Source organism: Callorhinchus milii, unplaced genomic scaffold (genome assembly GCF_018977255.1).
Source record: "Callorhinchus milii isolate IMCB2004 unplaced genomic scaffold, IMCB_Cmil_1.0 Scaffold6, whole genome shotgun sequence".
NCBI classification, from domain to species: domain Eukaryota; kingdom Metazoa; phylum Chordata; class Chondrichthyes; order Chimaeriformes; family Callorhinchidae; genus Callorhinchus; species Callorhinchus milii.
This window is the reverse complement of record NW_024704747.1, coordinates 30,768,731-30,791,396: the sequence shown is the minus strand read 5'-3', so window position 1 is coordinate 30,791,396 and position 22,666 is coordinate 30,768,731. Positions and strand designations below refer to the sequence as shown.

General features: G+C 38.9%; 1 protein-coding gene across 4 annotated transcripts in view; it reads right to left on the bottom strand.

The window, feature by feature from the left end:
- Positions 1 to 754: 754 nt before the first annotated feature.
- Positions 755 to 22,666, bottom strand: part of ly75 (lymphocyte antigen 75) — a 38,241-nt gene continuing 16,329 nt past the window's right edge. For 2 of the 4 annotated variants that reach the window (XM_042336054.1, XM_007890195.2), the window contains exons 15-35: positions 20,588 to 20,656; positions 20,067 to 20,184; positions 19,478 to 19,513; positions 18,248 to 18,423; positions 15,922 to 15,986; positions 15,086 to 15,180; positions 12,635 to 12,777; positions 11,972 to 12,077; positions 11,529 to 11,689; positions 11,056 to 11,185; positions 10,193 to 10,422; positions 9,719 to 9,887; positions 8,597 to 8,764; positions 7,879 to 8,001; positions 7,464 to 7,661; positions 6,768 to 6,991; positions 5,925 to 6,099; positions 5,047 to 5,211; positions 4,554 to 4,676; positions 3,625 to 3,798; positions 755 to 3,539 (exon numbers count right to left, since the gene is read on the bottom strand). In XM_042336054.1, coding sequence (XP_042191988.1) covers positions 3,337 to 3,539; positions 3,625 to 3,798; positions 4,554 to 4,676; positions 5,047 to 5,211; positions 5,925 to 6,099; positions 6,768 to 6,991; positions 7,464 to 7,661; positions 7,879 to 8,001; positions 8,597 to 8,764; positions 9,719 to 9,887; positions 10,193 to 10,422; positions 11,056 to 11,185; positions 11,529 to 11,689; positions 11,972 to 12,077; positions 12,635 to 12,777; positions 15,086 to 15,180; positions 15,922 to 15,986; positions 18,248 to 18,423; positions 19,478 to 19,513; positions 20,067 to 20,184; positions 20,588 to 20,656 — 3,051 coding nt within the window. In that variant the 3' untranslated portion in view covers positions 755 to 3,336. The remainder of the gene's footprint in view (positions 3,540 to 3,624; positions 3,799 to 4,553; positions 4,677 to 5,046; positions 5,212 to 5,924; positions 6,100 to 6,767; positions 6,992 to 7,463; positions 7,662 to 7,878; positions 8,002 to 8,596; positions 8,765 to 9,718; positions 9,888 to 10,192; positions 10,423 to 11,055; positions 11,186 to 11,528; positions 11,690 to 11,971; positions 12,078 to 12,634; positions 12,778 to 15,085; positions 15,181 to 15,921; positions 15,987 to 18,247; positions 18,424 to 19,477; positions 19,514 to 20,066; positions 20,185 to 20,587; positions 20,657 to 22,666) is intronic. The other 2 variants (XM_042336052.1, XM_042336053.1) reach the window with 2 other exon arrangements.

Sequence of the window (22,666 nt, the reverse complement as noted above, 5' to 3'; positions counted from 1 at the left end):
CTGCAGCTCAGTGGTTAATCTCTGACTGTGACAACACTCTGTTACCCTCTCACCTTTAGTCTCTGAGACTGTAGTTTGAATCAATTGGATCTGAGGGATTCCAGTCGGTTTCCTTGCTCTACTCACTAAGCTTCTTACTTGAAATGTGCTTCTTTTTGTTGAATCTGTTTGTCTTATGTTAGGCAAAAATATAATTGAGGTTTTTTTTCCAAATTTGTTCCTAAATTCTAACATTACAGGCAGTTATGTGATAGTCTGGTATCAGTAAATCAAAAGGTATGGTTGACATTCATTCTGCCGTTAACAAAGCCAATTGCAGTATTACAAATGTTTAATCAAGAAAGGAGAATAACCCAGAAAAACAGACCAGACAACACTTAGTATTATTTGCAGGGAATTAACAATGATTAAGAATTTGTTGGCAACAGAATGAGGGCAGTGTGTTTTCATTACCTTTTGGAATATGGGCAATTTTATCACCCAGAGTGAATTATTAATATTCTACAAAAAAAATGCACAATAGCTTCTGCACAATCACTGTTGATTTGATTTTAACACCTGTTACTATAGACATAAGAAGCAAAGGTTACTGTAATGTTAACTATCTGATAGCCAACTCGCTTTTAATATAATAAATACTCAAATTTGATATAGTCACCTTATGTTGTTGAGAATTCTCAATGTGCTCACTGGATTTTACTGTGAAATGGCAAAATGTGGTTACAGTAAAATATTAATAAATAATCCAATCAAATATTTTTCCTTGGTTTATTTCACAGCTTGTTCAATCAAAAGAAAAATTAAATTTGCACATATTTATAGAGACATACACACATATGACTATTTGGTTGCTAATAATCCTGTTTGTTAATAAAACGGTAACATTTTAGGCTTATATTTACAATCAATTTTATATTTTTTCAAAAATATTTCTCTCCCATTTCCCACCCATGTCCCCCCTCCCCACAGCCTGGAGGTTTGTACCCCAACATCTCGCTGACTAACTGACAGCTGTACCTCCACAACTACTCTACGGAAAAAACTTAGTTGGAGTGAATTCTTCCAATTAAATTTTAGAATTCAAAAAGTTTAAGTTATGAGGTTTGGGCAAGGAAAGACTTTTCTAGTTTGGGCACTCATATCAATATCAAACATTTGCACGTTAAGTAATAGCATAACATACATCAGAGTAAAGAACTTACTCCTACCTACCCCAGCGCTTACCTAACACTGTACAGCCGTGTAAGATCTTCATTTCCCACCACATTGGACTCTTTATGGTAGAGAAGAGGAAACTTTAATCCCACTGGTTTGAACCTCAGGCTCTGACGGTGACGGGCATTGTGATAACCCAGTGTATTTCAGTGGCCTCATAGGTTACCTGCTCGGCTTCAATGATAAGTAACTGAAGTGACAAGTGACTAACAGATACACAGTGCTGGTCTGCCCTGCTGTCAGGACTTGGGATCCAGTTGGAGGTCAAGTGTTTAATACTGAGCTGCTCATATCATACATGTTTATGTCAAACAATCCTTTTAGCAAGATAATTCTATCAATAATTAAGTCAACTCTGTATAAAAAGTGAAACATATTGCATAGTTCAAACACATTTGTATAGCCCTGAAAGGGACTGGACACAAATTAATGAAATATAAATTAAAAAATCCTACTTTTCAAAACAATTTAAAAAAAAAGTTAGGCCAAGATCCCAGGATTGGTTTTGTAAAAAACCAATATCCCCTTCACCCCAAACAAACAATATTCAACTGTTACAACCTGAAATTGTTGCTGTTTTGCAACAACAAAAATACGAAGTTATCAGACAATTCAACTAGGGGTTTAACAATAAAAGAAGACAGCAGTACAACATGGGATGTATTTATAATGAGTGAACTGCCCCCCCCCCCCCACCCAAACTGACACCTGGCACATCTGTAGTTAAACTGACTATTATTTGCAGACAATTACTCTAGATATCCAAAACAATTAATTGTTTGAAGGGAAAATCATTAAATACGTATGTTTGATTTTATTAATTGTAATTTTTTTTGTAATACAAAGATTACAATGGTTTCGCACATTTTGAAGGAATTACGTCTCCAGTGATAGACTGATAACATCTCAATTCTCCTGCATTAAGAATTCTGATTGAAGATAATGATACTCTGCAATTTACAGTAGTTGAGATACATTTTCCCTTTTTTTTGCTCAGTTTACTTAATAAGCTTGGAGAAATTAGCTCGGGTACTATAATACAATGTGCAATGCAGCGTTCAAGCTACTTTCCAACAATAGAGTCATTACCAGCAAACCAATACACAACAAGGAAAATTGCCTTTGTCTTTTGTCACCTATTGATTTAAAAACATGAATAATCTCTAAAACTAGCAGTTTTTTTTTACAGGCAATAGAATTACAGTAGAACCTCAACAACACACCTTGAGAAAAGTAGATGTTTAAGTGGCTAAAATATTCATAGCTTTTAAGAAATTTTCTTATAATTAAGAAAGAATTTTTGCTTATGAGACTATTTTACTGCGACCAGTGCAGAAATATCAATCTGTTATGCAAGGCGTATCATAACAATGTACACTTATGATTCAAGGTTAGTAGCTAATAAAATGCAATCCGTACAATAGTGCTTTATTAATGTACACAATGCATTCATTCACTTGACCAATTGCCTAACTTTGGCATCTGTAACTTTGAGGTGCTACTGTTGTGAAAAGGAAATTACAAAGGCACTGACACAGTTGAGATTATGATGAATTCACAAACGAGAACAGCAATGTTTCACCACTTTACACAAGTCAGTGGATCTCAATATGTGCATCTTAATACCCTCACTTATATATTATATTTTTTATAATTTTTTTTAATCATAAATTACCAGGGTCTTCATGATCCAGTATGCAGGTCGATTTCAGATCATTGTGGAGTGACATCAGTGCATAAAGTATTACATTTTTGCATTATGAGCAAATGGTCTTGTATTACATGCTTGGTAGAGGGTTTTCTTTTCCAGTCAGATGCTAAGCTATTCAATACCTTGGATATACTAAGAACCCTCAGTACAGGAATGTTTAATATAGTATAAAAATAAGCATTTAAGCAAAATATTGCACGACAGATTAGTTAATTCTGGAAAGTGCTACAGTGTGCCATTGCAGCATTCCTTGTTCAGTAGAAATATTGAAATAGTGCAAATCAAGAAATATTTGTACAATAATCAAATTATTTAGCAATTGATCATGTCGGAGACACAAAGGATAAGATCATTAAGCTGTTTAAAGCATTCTTCTTTGAACATTTTGGAATGAAAAGACTGAACAGGTTTCAATCATGGAATTCCTTAAGTTCTCTTATCATAACTGTACTATCAGAGTCTGTGAAATCATTATAACTACGTTCATAACGTACACTCCCAAAAGGATTAGCCCATCGCCATTTATTTTTGTAGATAATCCACAGAAATCCTCCCAGGAGCAGCAGGGATACGATCACTGAGAGCACGATAGCTGCCACTTTGTTGTCGGGTTCTGTAAAACACAGGGGGGCAGTTAATGACTGGGACAGGTTGCCAGGTCACTGGCTGCTGGAGTTTTGTTTGAGACGGTTACTTACTTATTGGAGTTTTGCACACAAGTCTGCCAAGACTCCTTGAACAATTGGTTAGGATCCATTTTCCACTAATGGCTGATACGGCAGCACAGCTCTCACCAGGTAGAATTGCAGCCGTTTCATTAATCCAATTGTCAAACTTTAGATTGGAGCCATCTCCCCATTTTAATGAGTTATCTACATAGAGGCACAAAAGTGTCAACAACTTTAGCAAAGTCCATTACAATACAAGTATTCTTGAAAATTGCCCTTCAGTTACAAAAAGCTATGACGTTATAACATCAACAACTTGCATTTATATAATGCCTTTCAAGCTGGGCAGTGTCTCGGAGTGCTTTGTTGATACGTTGGGACGTTTATCAGTGGGTTTGACAATATATGCTATGATGAAACCATTTCTCACCACTATGGATTCAATTAACTTTGGTGGGGTCAGGTTCCACCTGTTGCCAGGATTCATGTGGTTTGCCCTTTCCCATACAAAGCTCCCAATTTCATGTTGGGAGTGCAGGCCTCTGCATCTCTACAGATTTTAGGGTCCTTCCCAAATCTATCTGAAGACCAATGCACAGTGCCACCAAGTGGTCAAGGGTGGTTTGCCTGTACAATCAGCCGCCAATCACACAGGCAAACACAGAGAGTATCAGCCTAGCCTCAGTGTTGACGGTTTTATCTCCCAATAGTCTGCGTGAGAGTCAGAACAGCAGCCGTTACCCTCCCCTTGCCCCAAGAATGAGTAATCCAACAACAACTTGCACTTATACAGCGCCTTCCACACAGGGTAGCGTCCCAAAGCGCTTGATTAACGGGAGGATTTTTCAAATGTTCCAAGGTTTTAATTCAATTATTCTTAAGCTCTGGGATGCTACCCTACATGAGGGGCGTTATATAAATGAAGGTTGCTGTCGTTGTGGTGGATGAATGTTCCTCACCTTCAGAGCCACGTGAGATGCTGAGCCAGACCCGCCCTGCAATACCATGTTCTTCTTGTATTTGTCTGGTGACAAAATCATTCTCTTCTTTATCTTCAATACTCAGAACAGCAGCAGAAGCATCTAAATGTTAAATGTTTGGATTTAACAACATAACAACTCTTCAACGCTCTGAAACATTTCATTGAAAATATTCTGAGGTCAAATAGGAGGGAAATACAATATCTACTTAAACTTCTACAGTGCCTTTCAAATAGCATTAGATCTCAAGGCTCTTTACAGAGATGTGCTAGAGCCTGGCAGGCCCTGGCCTGCATGGACATGGGGGCGGGGGGGGGGGGGGGAATTAGGGTCAATATTAGCTCAAAGCATCCATTTAAACATGAATAATTATTCTTTGTGCGAACAACATGCAGAAACACAGATGTTGATTTGTTTCCTCAGTTCTAATCACACGAGACTCAGTTGAATCAGAGATGACAAGAGAACGTACCGAGTTTCTGACAAATTAATTCTGTCTCTTTCATGGTGAAAACGGACCAGTTGTACAAACCCATGTCAAATCCATAGCAATAATCTTTGAACCTGATCCATGTTGACTTGCTATCTTTCTGGGGGCACATGTTTGAGGTTTCAGCCCGCGTGTTAGAGGATGTATCTGTAAAATAGATTTTTCAGTGATAATGTGATATAGACTCATGTTAATATTTCCTGAAGTTTTATATAACTCACTTAGAATAGATAGCTAGGTGACAGGCGTTACTTAGGCCAGCGAGTTACGAACATATAGAATCTTACTGCAAATTCTGAAAATGCTTTTTAAATAATAATAATCCTGGCATTTAATATAACGCCTTTCACATCAGGAAGACGTCTTAAAGCGCTTCACAGCATTTACTGTAAAGAGTAATGAGTCTGTATTTGGGGGCGAATCCCAGCGAACAGATTATCCATCATACAATGACATGTGCTGTGCCAGAATTCAATCCAGCTCATAATAAAACAACTAGTAGCATCTGGATTTCAAACTGATAGTTAATAATCAGGATATTGCATTGCTGTCATTTTCATTATAAGAATAATGCATTTGATACAGCGCCTTATCACGTTTTTGAGACGTCTCAAAGCGCTTCACATAATATACTGTAATTGACTGTATATTTTGTGGGTGAAATGTGGCAGCCAATTGCACACAGCAATGTCCCACAAACATCATGGATTGAGTGATCAAATAAGTATTTTAATTTACTTATTTATTTGTTTACTTTTGAAGGGATTATTATGATGCCATTGTGTTGAAGAAGTCCATTCAATTCAAAGTGACTTATGCACAGCTCTAAAAATTCTGCATTAATTTTTTTAAACACCTACTTTTGCTCCGTGAAGCATAACATATTGCTCCATCCACTTCGTCGTGACAGCTTTTGCTGGTCCAGATGCCCTTCGTATCCATGTAAACACAGCTGCCATTTGTATTAAGATTTTTGTACTCCCAGGGCTTGTAATCGGTATTTCTTCCATCTGACCATTCAAACACAGGCCCTTCCTGGTAATGCAAAGTGAATATTAAACTGAAGGAAGCTATATAGTTAGCTGAAGGAATTACAAGTACATTTGCTGTTTAAGATGATCCTGTAGACGTGAATCGTTCATATTTCCTACTGGATTCATCTGTGATCACCTTCCTTGCCTTTCTCCAAATCCTTTCCACGGCTTCTAAATCTGGTTAGAATTATCTCGTTCTAATTTGATTCTAATTCGGTGTGGTATCACAAATTCTTCTTAAAATGCAAATGCTACGTTCTTGGATTTTATATTCTATAGACCCCAGTACAGTCCAATTCTACATTTGGGATTCACAAATTAGACCCCGTGTTAGAACACGTCCAGAAAATGCAAATGGCTGCCAAGCCCACATGTGGCTAGTCGGGTGACCACTGAGGTCACTTCTGGTGCTAACTGGCCAACTCAGTACATCACCTGTTATCTACCAAACTCCACCCACTAGACAGTCTGCTCAAACCAACCTCTTCCTCCACACCCTATAATATACCTGACCTTACCAACTTTTAAATAGATAACATGTAGAAAAATGTTCATCCGGAAAAGAACTAAACTCTATCCCCCTCTCTCACACATGTACAATACTGTATTTTGCAAATAACTTATAACATGATCCAATATGATCCATCAGCTTAATTTAAGTGAACTCACGTCTGGCTGGTACAAGCCAATCCACAGAGGGAAACCATCCGACTTCACTAAATTGTTCAGGAACAAATGCTGAGAAACATTGTAGACACTGACGAGGTGATAGCCAGCCATTCTGCACTGCTGCATTGCCTCAAACCAACTGAGCTTCTTCTGCAGCAGTTTGTAGTTGTAGTTTTCATACACTGCAGTCTCAGTTAGAGGCTGAAAATCTCTTGGATCAAAGACTTGAAAAAAAATCACAGAATCGTCAATGAACAATAAAACAGTAATATAGCATTATTATAATAATTATTTACCCCCAAAAAAGCAATCAGCCAGTCGATTATCTATTCTAAGCACACCTACTTTTCTAAACGTCAAACCGACAACACCTAAATGATACAGAAATCTACTACAGAAATAGAAGGTTTTTTTGTTAAAAAGTAAATAATTATTAGAGTACAAACAATTTGTAAATAATGTCATCAATAATACCTAAAAAATAGTCGACACGCACCAAATCTGGTGCTCAAACACCCTTAGGATTAGGACACAAACTGTCTGTTACATGATGCTTAAACCTGAAAGCTGAGACGATTAGTGTATGTGTGACAACACTCATTATGAAGGATATTAAATACCTTGTTACTTCTACAAAGATCTATAAACTTTTTTTACATTTAGTAGTCAATGCAGATTATTAAACTAATCACATACCGTTTTCGAGTTTACATGCAATTATGCTATTCACAATGAATTGTATTTTAAATAATTGTTGATTGGTCAGATGCCAGACTCCGGCCATATCCAGGACAGCGGCCAGGAAGAGTGTTGGTGAGTTCTGCAATTTCGGTCTCCCATTCCTCCAGTTTGAATATCGCACGTACGAGCCATCGTTCCATTTCAGACGTTTCTCTAAAATAGACAATGCTCCATCACACAAATGTAAAACACTGAAAAAAAGCTAGAAATCTGTAACGGATATAGTGCCTTATCACTTCATTGAGGCATCTAAAGGCACCTCACAGAATATACTGTAAAGTGTTTGAATGACTATTTTGTGGGCGAAATGCAGCAGCCAATGGCCCACAGTCCAATAATAGTAGTCTTAAAGTAATTACACTTTACTTACCAAAGCTATCGTACTCAATACTTAGCCACACCCATCGAAACAGATATTTGTGAGCAATAAGTTGTTCTGTGACAAAATTATTCTCTTCTTCATTTCGAATATTTAAAACATCAGCACTAGGATCTATTTGAGGAGAAACATTTATAGTAGTCTGGGAGTAAAGCTCTCAACAATTTACATGGTATAAAAACTGAGGAGTAATTAGGAGAAATTGACTAAAATGTATCAGTTTCTAATTAGTTTCTGATTTTGACAAATTCTTTTTTTGGTCAGCCGGGTGTCTGACACACGCAGAAACCCATCACCGTGCTGAAGAGTCTCCAAACCAAACTGAGATTTCCATGCATCCAACCTACACATGGAAATCCCAGAGAGAGATTGTTGGAATGGAATGCGCTCTCTCTCTCTCTCTCCCTGGAAGGACACATCCTGTTTACCTCATTCCGGAAAGTATTAGGCACAGGTTGGCAAGACCCAAGGCTTGGGGGGGAAGCCCAGATTGTACATTGGGGTAACTGCTGGAATCTAACCAGCTAAACCCACAAATTTTGGTGAGCAGTGTAATATTTACCACTACAACAACTGAACAGATGTTAAAGGCACAGGATAATAAAAGGTCACAAGAATATGTTGAAATTTCTAAGATTATCCAGACAGACTTCCTGGTCAATGAAGTTAGTGAACTATAACTGAGAACAAATAGGAAGAATAGTCTTACCTAAATTCCTGCAGAAGCTATGAATCCTGTCCTCTCTGAATCTTGGAGAATTCTGTGCGTTAATCTGAAAGGCGTAACAATTGTTTCTGAATGGTATCCACAAGGCACCGTGAATCTTATGAGGGCACCTCACAGTATTCACTTTTGGTTGTTCAGGCGACTCGTCTTCTGAAAAACAGATGATAATAATAATAAACCTTGCATTTGATACAACGCCTTGTTACACCATTGAGACGTCTCAAAAGGCTTCACAGAATATTCTGTAAAGTGGATTGACTCTATAATTTGTGGGTGTAACCATGGCAGCCAATTGCGCACAGCAGCGTCCCACAAACAGTCATGGATTGAGTGACCAAATTATTATTATTTTTATTTAATTAATTTATTTTTTGATGGGATTATTACCCACAAAATCTATCAATCGGCGAATAATTGGGTTCCTGTTTGCTGCTAGATAAACAGAGGCGTGTTAGGATGCAGACTTAATCTATGAGATTCAATATGAACAGATATTAGGATTTCCCTTCAGAGTCCACAGAAGCTGACATTGATTAACGTTAGGTCCTCATCTCAAGAAAATACATGTGTTTGCCTTCTGCCTCTCCTGTTCTATGTATTATCTGTACCTTTGTTAGAGTATCTGCATTACTGGACGAGCTGCTCCCAGGCTATAAACCAACCTCCAGGGACACCGGGGAAGCTTCTCCCTACCCTTTGTCACCGCTGCTCAACTAACAATGAGAATTCAGCACATGGGAAAGCGAGAAAGCGAGAGAATCTATCAGCCCACACTTCTGCTCACTTGGGAAAGATCACTATTGCACTTGGCTCTAACGCACCCCTAAGTAGGGCCAAATAGTCTTTTGACAAAGAGTTTATGTGTGAGGAAGAACCATTTTATACAGTATCAAAGAGAAGCCTGGAACAGGAACCCTCTCTCAATGTGTCTTTATAGACAAGAACGAGGGTCTTTATAGACAAGAACGAGAGGAAAGATTACTCAGGTCCCAAATCCAAATATCAATGACTGAATTATTGGTTTATTACAAGCCCAGAGCAGTGACCAACACACCCAAAGGTCATTCAGTAATCAAACACAAGTGTGATGAGCAGGAGACTTACTTTGTTGGATATGGCAAATGGCTCCTTGTAAAGGGGACTCACAGCCCAGGGTTTTCCAGAACCCATTGGTGTCCATGTAAACACAGTCATCAGTAGGTTCAGAGTCACCTTTACTCCAATGACTGTGAGTGACGTGTCTGCCGTCAGACCACCGGAAGTGAAGACCATCCTGGTGTTAAACAGGGTTCATGGATTGTTATTTCATGGAATAATCATCATCACATCACCAACATTATATCCCAGTGTGGAAAAACATCTACCTCATTACATCACAGTGACCCACGTGCTGTTTAAATTGCATTGACTAAATTTTGAGCCTTTGTAAAGTGGCTAGTGGCACACTCGAGCCAGTGGCACATTCGAGGCATTCGCACACTCGAGCCAGCGGCACACTCGAGCCAGCGGCACACTCGAGCTGTAAAAGACATTGACCACTAAGATATTTGTTAATTATTCTATCTGATGGGAACTTACGTCTTGGCTGTACAGTCCTATCCACACGGGGTAGCCTAAAGTGTTGACAACAGTTGTGAGGAAAGCCTGATGGTATGTCTCAGTGATGCTGACCAATTCTTTCCCATTCTTCTGGCACTCAAGTAATGCATCTTCCCAAGTCATGTTCCTCTTGATTATCATGTAAGTATGGTTTAGAAAGCTTAAGGTGTCATTGAAGGGTTGATTCGCTGAATCATTGGCAAAATGCTCTAAAGACAACACATTGTTTGTTAGTGGCTTTGTTTAGGATATTATACAACTAGTTGAGGTGGTAAAGTAACAAACACTGGCTGTGACATAGTCTGCTTTCTGAAAACACCCAGGAACAAGCACTACAGTCCCAATAAGGTCACCTGTAGTTCAATGAAGGATCAATCCATTTTCACATTCTTATTATGAATTACAATATGTGTATTATTTGATTGAATCGTTATACATCTTAAAAAAAAACATACCTTTGCAGTTAGTTATAATAATTACATCAGGACGTCTTAAAGCACTTTCCTTCGCAGGATATACAGTAAAGTGGAGTGACTGCTCTTTTGGGATGTCCTCCTGATGTGAAAGGCGCTATACAAATGTAATCTTGTTGTTGTTTTGTGGTAAATGCATTTCAATACCCAGAGTTAAAGCATTCAGAAAAGGCTTGCACTACTGCAAAGACCTTGTATTTCAGATGTTTCATCTAATGTTAACCCCCAGCTCGGGTCCAAACCCCTGACTGTCCAGCCTTTTGGGAAGTCCTCCTGACATGAGCGGCGGACTCTGGTAAATGTAATGTGTTGTTCTTGTTGTTGTGAAAGGCTCTGTACAAATGTGTAAATGTCATTTGTTGTTGTTACCTCTATATTTCTGACACAGTACAACATGTTGCTTAATTTCACAGTTTGTTCTGTTCCATTTTCCAACAAATGGCGTTTTGGGATTGTTTTGCATTAGTGTACACTGCTTCTCAAATGGAAATTCAAAAAACTAGAGAAAAAAAAGTTATAGAATGTGAGTTATTGCAATTGGGGGAAAAAGGTCATATCAATCACTTGTTACTATAAATTAATTCAATTGTTTAAACTCTGTTCCAGGAATTTTACTGACTTGTTATTTAGAGGTTATGGATAGAAAAAGCCAGCAAACAATATACCTTCAATTGAATCATGTACAATTTTTGAAAACACGGACGCGCACACACACACAGTCGCTTGCACACACATGTGCGCTCACAGAAGAAGCCTTTTTGAATCCTGTTTCATGAAATCTTACCGAATGTTTGAATTTTTATATAAATACATCTATATAAACATACACACATTACACTTACATCAATATCTATCAAATTGGGAAAGGTATCATACAACGGAATCCAGTTGGTGTATGTAACTGGCCTCCCCGTTACCCATTTATATCTTGAGTCCTTTTTTGAGATCTGCAAACCAAGCCACAGTGCCTGTTGCAGCCCGGGCAATTTGGATGTAATAAAATCTGTTACACAAAAAAAATCAAATCAACCCAACTTAAGAAGACAACAAACACTAACAATATGGACACAGGTTTGACAGTCAACAAATCACAACACGTCTATCTACATTAGTGAAAAATACAATAAACATGTTTGCTTGACTCACATCCAAAAATTATAATAAAAGTTATGATACCACAGATCACAATGCCAGGTCCCAATAATAACTATTGTTTAAAAACAAAAAATATAAGTTGAATTTTGATACATTTGTCAGGGATTTTTGGCTCAGTTTATGCACTTACCTTGTTCCAAAGAGTTAGCAATAGTTGGTAAGTTCCCACCAAGACTGCTGCAATATTGTGAAGCTTTTTCCCACGTTAATAGCCTTGGTTTTACGAGATTATAACACTGCAAAATAATAGTGTCCTCATTAGTGTTATTTGTACCATTTATATCAAATGCATAAAATTCATATGAATATGTTCGCGCTGCGGTTACAAGTGTTTATTGTCAAGGTTGTTGGTGTTTTATTGAGCAATCAGTCTTGGAAAAAGAGATGTTAATGGAGACCTTGAGGTATAAAAGATTTTGAATCGAATTAATAAAGTAACCTTAGAACCATTGTTTAGGCTGCACCAATACAGGAGAACACGAAGAGACATTTCTCCTGTGAACACGTCCAGGAACACCTCCCTCCCCATAATGGCGCCTAAATCATTCTTTATTGTTTCAGTCACACATCTGAACAATTCTATTGTGAATCAAACACAAACATACATCCTTTCAATGTCTGAATGAAGTTCCAGTAACCCTCGGTGACCAGACTCTGGGTATCCGGGATTCGGACCTTTCCACCGAATAACATTTCCACAGCCTACACCCTCCACGTTGCTTCTGCCAATCAAATCTCAAGAGTCTAACTCCAAACTAGTACGTTTTTTTAGAGATGGTGGTATTGTACATACATTGTCTCCAAAGGGGATCCAGTCATCTGTACACGGGGTTCCCGGCTGATCTGGGTAAAAGGATCCCGATTCCAACGCTGTTGTGTTTATCTTTTGACAAATGAAGGGAAGACTTTTGTAGCAATGTACCTGCAAATTATATCCTGCAACAAAGACATTTGAAATATGTTAAACCAATCAGATGTTTAGTTTATACCAAAGAAAATGCTCCCTAGACTGTTAACGCTTCTAATACAGTAACTCCAACCCATTGGGTAATGTTCTGGGCAACAGCTAATAATAATCCTTGCATTTGATATAGTGCCTCATCCCATCGTTTAGACATTTCAAAGCGCTTTACAGAATATACTGTAAAGTGTAGTGACTGTATATTTTTGTGGGCGAAACCCAGCTCTAAGCTGGCTTCTATTATTAATCACAAACTATCTTGGTGGTGGGCTGTGGTGCAAGGATGCTATTTGTCTCTCCTGGACAGAGGCAAGAGAGAGAACCTCTTTTTTTTCTTATTTGTTTGGGGGACAGCGTTCTGAGACGCTATCCTACGTGGAGGGCATTATATAAATGCAAGTTGTTGTTGCAAGTTGTTCTTGACAGACAATTGTACAGAAAGATGATACGACAATTAAAAAAAACCAACAGGGAAAAAGGATACAATCCAATTTCAAAATTTCATTTTACCATAAGACATATTTTCTGCTTTTCATGTCACTGCATCTCATCCCATTGGACTTAGCAACAGGTCAAGGCCATTGCACAACCATGTACTCAATCTGCACTAAATTTTGGAAAACAGATATACATCTGTATCTCTGCAACAACAACAACAACAAGATTCCATTTATAGTGCGCCTTTCACGTCGGGAGGATGTCCCAAGGCGCTGTACAGTTGGGTCAGGATGTCAATATCCATTGATGCAGGAAACGGAACTAGGAAGTGAGTCATGGTGTAGCTGCTATCAACAACTTGTATTTATAGAGGGCCCTTCACACTGGGCAGTATCTCGGAGTGCTTAACAGCAGCAGAGCATGTGACTACAGTCAGCTCCCCTCTCCTCCGTCTCGGTGTCGTGTTCCGCCAATGTCAAGCGCTCTGGGACACCACCCTGTGTAAGGGGTACTGTATAAATTGTTGTTGTACAAACCATTTGAGCCTTGCTCTCTCAGGCTGTATCCCCTGATCACTCACCAAGTGTAATCAATTGGACACAATCAATACCTCAATGTACCAACTTTTGGGGAACTTAACATTTCTTGTGACTCATTTGAGGAACTGATGTAAAATGAAACTTAGCTGATCAGACAACCCACAACACGTAATGTTAAGTTGAAACTACTCTGCTCACTAGCTTCTCAGGACAAATTGCAGTGCAGAGCTGTGAGCTGCTGTGTAAGTGTGATGTGAAATGGATTATCACTTTATAGCAATGAAACTCGTATATTTGTCAAATATTGAAGAAGCTGATAACACGCTATTGTATTGTCTTATCCTCAAGGCTCAGGGGGTAAAGATACCATTTGGTTCAGCACTGGGTGATACACGCCAGGAAACTGTCGAGAACTTACAACCACACGAGTCACAGTGGAAATGTTGCAATCAGAACAGCACTAATCTGTGATTTTGCTGATATTCAGTGTTGAGCTTTGTATATGAGATAATAATAATAATAATAATAATCCTTGCATTTGATATAGCGCTTTTCACGTCGGGAGGACGTCCCAAAGCGCTTCACAGAACACACTGTAAAGTGAATTGACTGTATATTTGTGGGCGAACGCGGCAGCCAATTGCGCACAGCAATGTCCCACAAACAGTCGTAGATTGAAAATGACCAATTTATTATTGTTTTTTGTTTTGGAGGGATTATTATTAGGCGTGAGGAGTAAGGAAACTTGCCCAAGGTTTCGCCCTCTGCCTGGAATTGAACTCAGGTCTCTCGCTTGCAAAGCGAGTGCTCTAACCACTGAGCTACAGGACTCCAGATGATATAGAGATGATATAGAAAAGAGCAGCGGCAATCTGTAACTCTCTCTCTCTCTCTCCCTCCCCTTAAAGGCTGTGGATTATGGCTGGATCCATTCACATTTTCAAGACTGAGGTGGATAGATGTTTGTTAGGTCAGGGGATCAGGGGATATGGGGCAAAGGCGGACAATTGGAGTTGAGGTACAGGTCAGCCGTGAGCTAATAGAATGGCGGAACAGACTCGAGGGACTGAATGGCTTTGTCCTTTTCCTATGATGGTACATGACAAAGTACTGGAGGAGAGTGCCTGGTTTCTGGCATCCACATCCCCAATAGATGGGAAAGAAAGAGATATATTCCTTCAGGAGTAAAAGTAGACAAGGAAAAAAATTAAATGTATTACGATAAAGTACTTACAACAAAAACAAAGTTACATTTGTATAGTCCTTTTACGTCAGGAGGACATCCCAACGTGATACATTAACTTACCATTAAACCATCGACGGAAAGGATTGATGAAAGGACACTCCCTGTATCTGTTGCGGAAGGAATTCATGCCATAGAACCCAAAATATGGACGCCTGCTAAGAAAAGACAATTGGTTATCGATCCACTCAAATCATTACCACCAGATTTATTAACACAAAACCTACTGAAACTTTAAACATATATAGCATGAACTACAGCAGGTTATATGGCTTGTAGCTTTCCTTATTCTAAGTGACAATCTTTTAGTTACATTTGTGCCATTATTACAACAACAACGCAAGGTAAACAGAACATATAATAATAATAATAATAATCCTTGTATTTGATATAGCGCTTTTCACGTCGGGAGGACGTCCCAAAGCGCTTCACAGAATATACTGTAAAGTGAATTGACTGTATATTTGAGGGCGAACGCGGCAGCCAATGGCGCACAGCAATGTCCCACAAACAGTCGTAGATTGAAAATGACCAATTTATTATTGTTTTTGGTTTTTTGGAGGGATTATTATTAGGCTCTGTGTGGAGTAAGGAAACTTGCCCAAGGTTTCGCCCTCTGCCTGGAACTGAACTCAGGTATCTCGCTTGCAAAGCGAGTGCTCTAACCACTGAGCTACAGGACTCCACAAATATATACTTGGGACTTGCTTAAATATATATATATATAAGCAAATAAAACCTCCTAAATAAACAAGCAGTGACCGCAGCAAAGCAGACAAAAGGAAACGAGGGATTATCTTTATCACAACACAGAGGCTGAGAAAGTTTAACAAATGCAGGAAAATCTAGTATTAAGCAGCAAACTGAAAAATGACGCACTCCGTGTGTATAATACTCACATAAAATGGCCCATTGAATCGTGATCAATTGTCTTCACCCACCAGTTCTGAAATGAAGGAAACTCCTATGGACAAAAAACAGCACAGATATAGTGTAAGGGCAAGTATTAATGTATTGTTTTTGAGATGTTTCAGGTATCTTCCTCTGCTCTCCCACTTGCAGGAGTAAACAATAATAAATAGTAAATAATAAGATTATAATTATTATAAATACCCTCCCACACTCAGATATTACTTTAAGTGATTGGAGTTTGTCCCATTTGAACATAATAAGAACATAAGAAATGCTAGACGAAAAAAGACCAAGGTTCATCTAGTTCGGCTTCCACCTTCCTGCCAATCGCATGCACATATGTCCCAAACTCCCTATGTACTATATCCCATAATGTTATTTCCTAAAAGAAAACTATCCAATCTGTGTTTGAAAGAATCAACACTTTCTGCTTCAACCGTTTCCCTGGGGAACCTGTTCCACACGTTCACTATTCACTCACTGAAATAGTGTTTGCGTAGATTTGTTCTGAATTTACCCCCTTCAATCACAGACCGTGTCCTCTAGTTTTACTATTCTGGACAAGTTGAAACAGCCCGTCATGATCTATATTGTTTGGCCTCTTTAGAATCTTAAAGACAGCAATCATGTCACCTCTCAATCTTCTCCTTCCCAGCCTGAACATGGCCAATTTACTTGTGGCTCTTCATAGTCCAGCCCCTCCATTCCCTCAATCATTTTGGTTGTCCTCCTCTGTATCTTCTCTATTTCTCCAATATTCTTTTTACACGGTAATGACCAAACCTGTACACAGTATTCGGAAGTATGGTCTCACCAATGATTTATACAGTGGCAGGATTACCCCACTATTTTGTCTGTTTTTGATCTTTTGATACGTCCCAACATCTGGTTTGCTCTACTCATTTGGTTAGAATCATAGAAATCTACAGTGAAGGAAAAGGGATCTGGCCCATCAAGTCTGCACTAGCTGTGAGAGCAACATGTTCATTCAATCCCATTGCCCCGTTTTACCCCCAAATACCTTCAAGCCTCTGATTGTCATATTCCTGTCTACTTTAGTCTTGAAACCCACAATGGCGTTCCCCATCCCAACAGTCTCCTAAACTTTCCTTTTGCTCTTCTTGTGATTATCCTATTACTCTGTCTCCTGGGTCCGACCACCTGAAATAACTTCTTCCTATTTACTCTGTGAAACTCCCAGAGCTCCTAACAATTGTCCCTCATTGATCATTCTTGTCAATCTCCTCTGCAACCTCTCCAAGGCCTTAACATCTTCCCTGAAATGAAGCTTCCAAAACTGAACCCAGTATCAAGTAAGTTGCTGCCTAAACAATGATAATTATTTTCACCCACAAAATGTACAGTCAATTCACTTTACAGTACATGCTGTGTAGCGTTTTGAGATGTCTCAAAGACATGATAAGGCGCTATACCAAATGCAAGGATTATTATTATTATTTTATATTATTATTGCTTTGCTTTTGTACTCTATGTGTAAAAGCAGAATACTACAAGCTTGTTTTACAGCCTTTTCCACTTACATTGACACTTTCATGGACACTTTGTTGAGTGTCATGGCTGGGAGATTTTTGCAGTTTTAGTGGGGATTTTAAGGCCCCTTCTCTTCCTCCTTTGCTCTCCCACAACCCCACAACTTCCACCTCAACACTACCCTTGGCTGCCAGCCCAGATTAAGAATCCACTGATGTCAAAGGGAAACTCAGATGCAATCACCAGCAGGCAGTGGTTTTTATGCTTGTTCACTGGAAATGAAGCCCTTCACAGTTCAGTGAGCTGTTTATCCGAGCAAATGGGAACAAACATTTACAGTGGTTCTGGCATGTTAAAACCTGTAGCAATAGAGAAAGTACTGAACTTGGTCTTAAAGTCATACTCTGAAGCTTTCCTAATAGTTTGATGGGGTTAAAAAAAATTTGGTCACTCAATCTACAGCTGTTTGTGGGACAGCTGCGCACAATGATTGCTGTATTTCACTCACAAAATATATAGTCAATTCAGTATATTCTGTGAAGCACTTTGAGATGTCTCAAGGACATGATAATGTGCTTTATCAAGTGCAAGGATTATTAATAAAGGCAAATATCCTGTGCAGAACTAAGCTGTACACAAACAAAAGTCACACATTTGAGTGCTGCTTATTGCAGTTACCTGATCTCAGCTACAACAGCAGTCAGAGCTCTACAATTCAGGTGTGATCATTGAGCAGAAGATGTGAAAAGAAAACATATTCCTATCAATGTACAGAACACATGCCCAAAATGGAACACATTTCCAAAATATACCATGATTTACCTTTTGTATCTGAGATATAATCACTTTTACTGCTGTTCTGGAGGTGATGGTGGCCAATGTGCTCTCATTCTGTGCACAATACAATTCAGCTTCTTGGTAAGGAAGCGTCACATTGTTAACAAACCAATATTCGTTCCCATTGATAACTACTGTGAGGCCGTGACTACTTTCTCCATCTGAGAAAAAGGCATAAAAAAAGGTCGTAGCCAAATGTTTCATCCATAAAATAACACAACAACAATTTGCATTTATATAGCTCCCCTCACGCAGGATAGTTTTCCCTTTAAACTGAAATCTAGATTCAATTTTCATTAAACAAAAAATGTCTTGGCTTGTTGACCTAAGATACATTCCAGCATTTTAAACAGCCTTTTATTCCCAACTTTAATCAGAGTGTGAAGGGCCATTGTACTCAAAACAGACCGTGTTCTCTGTAAATGGACTGATATGCCAATCAGCACTGTCTGCTTGTATTACAAAGAAAAGTTAATATTTCTAAAGGTCAGCTGCGGTTTTGTTTTCGATTTATGATCTTTAACGCGTTTCATATTAACATTTCCAGTCTAAAGCTTCAGGATTGAAAATTATCTGGAAAATGTTGCAATAAAAAAATGTTGCAGTAGAAAGTGTCATTTGTTTCAAGAACACATGATAGATTTCTGCTAGAAAATAATATCTTGGGATACGGTATATAGTTTGGGACACGACATGTCAAGCGACTTTGGTGGTTGATGCAATTGATGTTACTGTATTAAAATTCCAGAACTTTTGTTTGGACCAAGTCACATGAACTTCCTCTGAAGGGGTTGGACTTGTACTGTTTCAGATATGCCAAATCCAGAGTAATGTTAGGGTAATTAATGTCATATTGCAGTCTGATTTGAAATATTTCTTAATGGAATTCCTTAATACCAGCAATTTGCAATTTTCTGGGATCTTCAGTCAGGGAGAAACGCTAAAAACACTGTACAAAGATAGTGGGAGCCCGAGTTGGAGGGAGAATGAATGGGAAAGAATGTGCGTGTGGAAGGTGGGGAGGTGGTGGGTGCGGGCAAGAGCATTGTCATCAAAAAGATAGGTCATTGGATTTTGAAAACAGATAGAAAGAGAGAGAGATTTTGGAATGTTCCAGGAGGTGTGGGGAAGTGGCTGAAAGCTCGCAGAGGAGGGGATCAGGCAGATCGGAACTGGCACAGGTGATTTAGACAGAGGGAGCAAGGCTTCACTTACCAGGTACGTACCACTCTGGTATCTTCAATGCTGTTCCTGTCAAACAATCATGTTAACTATGTATTAAACATCATATAATAATATGTTTATACAAAAATTATAAACTATAAATTATGAAAAAAATTAAATGCATCAATAAAAATGGGCTGTGTATTTTCTGTTATTATCTGGCTGGGTTTTTATATTTCAAATAAGAATCAAGGCTTGATTTTTTTACTTGATTTTCTACCCACCCCCCCCCCCCCACTGCAATCATGTGGCCTATCAGAGTACACAAAGAAAAAAGGTTTAGAAGATGTAAAACCATCCCTGGGCTCTCCTTCGAGGGCAGAGAGCGATCAGTGCCGGGATCACTTTTCTGGGGGTAATAATTCATTCATAAATAAATAATAATAATAATTTGGTCACTCAATTCTCGATTGTTTGCAGGAGGCTGCTGTGCGCAATTGGCTGCTGAGTTTCGCCCACAAAATATACAGTCAATTCACTTCACAGTATATTTGAGACATTATAATACTGCTTTACAATAATTGTGGAAAGAACATTGGCTAATATATTGCCGAGAGATGAAAGATGAGCAGAGATGTACCTTTTGGAATCTGACACACCCACTCAAGCCTAATGTCACAGCGGAAAGGGACCAAGTAGTAGTCAAATGTGTCTTCAACCTCCCTCATAATATAATGGAACCACCACTGCCTTTTGGTCTGTGGAAATCACAAAGGAGACATATTTTAGATATTCTTTAATCTGAAATCATTTGTGTAGAAGCTCTCATCTGAGGATAGTAAAAGCTGAATATTGCTCACTGTAAAAGAGTCATGAAAATGAGGCACTTGACTGAAGAACATGGTGCACCCCCAGAGAGATCTTCAATTGTAAATTGATATCATTTTCGTATAATAATCTTTCTCTAAAAGAGGTGTAATTGATTTTTAAGTATACAAACTCTCGGTGCCTAAACTCTCGACTGAACACTTCACCTGTCCATTGAGACACAGATCAACGCTTCTCCTCACATCTCAGAACATTTCATAATTGGACTATGCACAGCCTGTATATATAGATAAGGAGAGACGTTTAATTCACATAAACAAATGGAAATCTCACCTGAAATGCACCACATTCTCGGATGCCATAATCTTCATTAAACTCATTGGGCAAAACTAACGAGGAAACCTATCAAAGGTTAGAAATATTCATCAGATAAAGGACAAGATCACAATAGCCAATGCTGTTTCATCAACAAGACAAAAGGTTTATCCAAAGTTACTTAGTTCCAATTAAATCCACTTGATCTACTGTGCGCAATTGACTGCCGGATTTCACCCACAAAATGTACAGTCAATTCACTTTACAATATATCCTGTGAAGCACTTTGAGACGTCTCGAAGACGTGATAATTTTTATTATATAATATATAACCTCAGTTTGACATCTCATACCCCAGCACTGGAGTGTCAGCTATAGAGTGTCAGAGTGTAAGCTCAACATCCTTGGGGTCTTGTGTTTGAGCACATATAATATTTACATCAGGAACGTGTGGAACTAATTACCACTGTGCTGTGAATGCTCAATTAAAGGATTTAGAAAGATGACGTCCACATTTCTGATTCTAGAAGGAATAAACGTGTATAATGCTTGAGTCCAGAAAATCATGAATAACAAAATGAGTTTGAGGGTTATACGGTGAACTTCAATAAGTCATATCCACTGGGACCATACATTCAATATGACGCATGTAAAGTATGAGTTACGGTAAACCTTACATAGAATATAAACTCTTGAATGGGACTTGGGCAGATGTACCACTTAGGTGAGTATATATGGAGTCCTGTAGCTCAGTGGTTAGAACACTCACCTGGCAAGCGAGACACCTGGGTTCAATTCCAGGCAGGGCGAAACCTTGGGCAAGTTTCCTTACATAATATAACATGTAGGAGCAGTAGTAGGCCATTCGGCCCTTCGAGCCTGCCAGCCATTCGATCATGGCTGATCTTTTAATCTAACTCCAGCTAATAAACTGACGCTGCCTTATCCCCATATCCCTTAATCTCTTTTGCAATAAGAAACATATCTATCTCAGTCTTGAATATGTTCAAGGACTGAGCGTCAACAGCCCTTTGGGGTAGTGAGTTACATACATTCACCGCCCTTTGAGTGAAGAAGTTCTTCCTCAACTCAGTGCGAAAGGGCTGCCTCTGATTTTCAGGTTGTGACCCCTGGTTTTAGTTTCTCCAACCAGGGGAGACAATCTCCCACTATCTACTCTATCATGCCCTTTGATGATCTTATAGGTTTCTATAAGATCCCCTCTAATTCTTCTATATTCTAGAGAATATAGGCCCAAATTGGTCAGCCTATCCTCGTAACTCATCCCCTTCATCCCTGGCACTAACCTAGTAAATCTACGCTGCACCCCCTCCACGGCAAGTACGTCCTTCCTTAAATAAGGAGTCCAAAACTGCACACAGTATTCCAGGTTGGTCTCACAGGGCCCTATACAGTTTCAGCAAGATTTCCCTACTCTTATACTCTAATCCTTTCATAATGAATGCTAACGTACCGTTCACCTTCCTAATTGCTGCTGCACCTGCAGACTAACTTTCTGTGATTGGTGTACAAGGACACCCAAGTCCCTCTGGACGCTAACACATTCCAATCTCTACCCTTCGAAAAAATAACCCGCTCTACTGTTTTTGCTCCGGTGGATGACTTCACACTTCCCTACATTATACTTCAACTGCCATCCGGACCGGGGATTTGTCACTTTTTAGTGCTAACAGTTTCCCGAGCACCAATTCTCTACTAATGAAAATTTCCTTAAGTTGCTCCCTGTCTTTATCCCTTTGGCGCATCTCTGTTGTTGGCAGACTTGTTGTGTCTTCTCGGGTGAAGACAGATGCAAAGTACTCATTTGGGACTCTGCCATGTCCTTATCCCCCATTACAACTTCTCCCGTCTCTGACTGAAGTGGACCTACATTTATCCTCACTAGTCTATTCCTCTTAATATATTTGTAAAAACCTTTACAATCAGACTTAGTGTTCCCAGCGAGCTTACCCTCATACTCCTTTTTCTCGCTCTTAATGAGTTTTTTAGTTTTTTTTTGTTGGTTTCTAAACCTCTCCCAATCTTCAGATTTGCTGCTTTTCTTGGCAGTTTTATAAGCTTTTTCTTTGACTCATT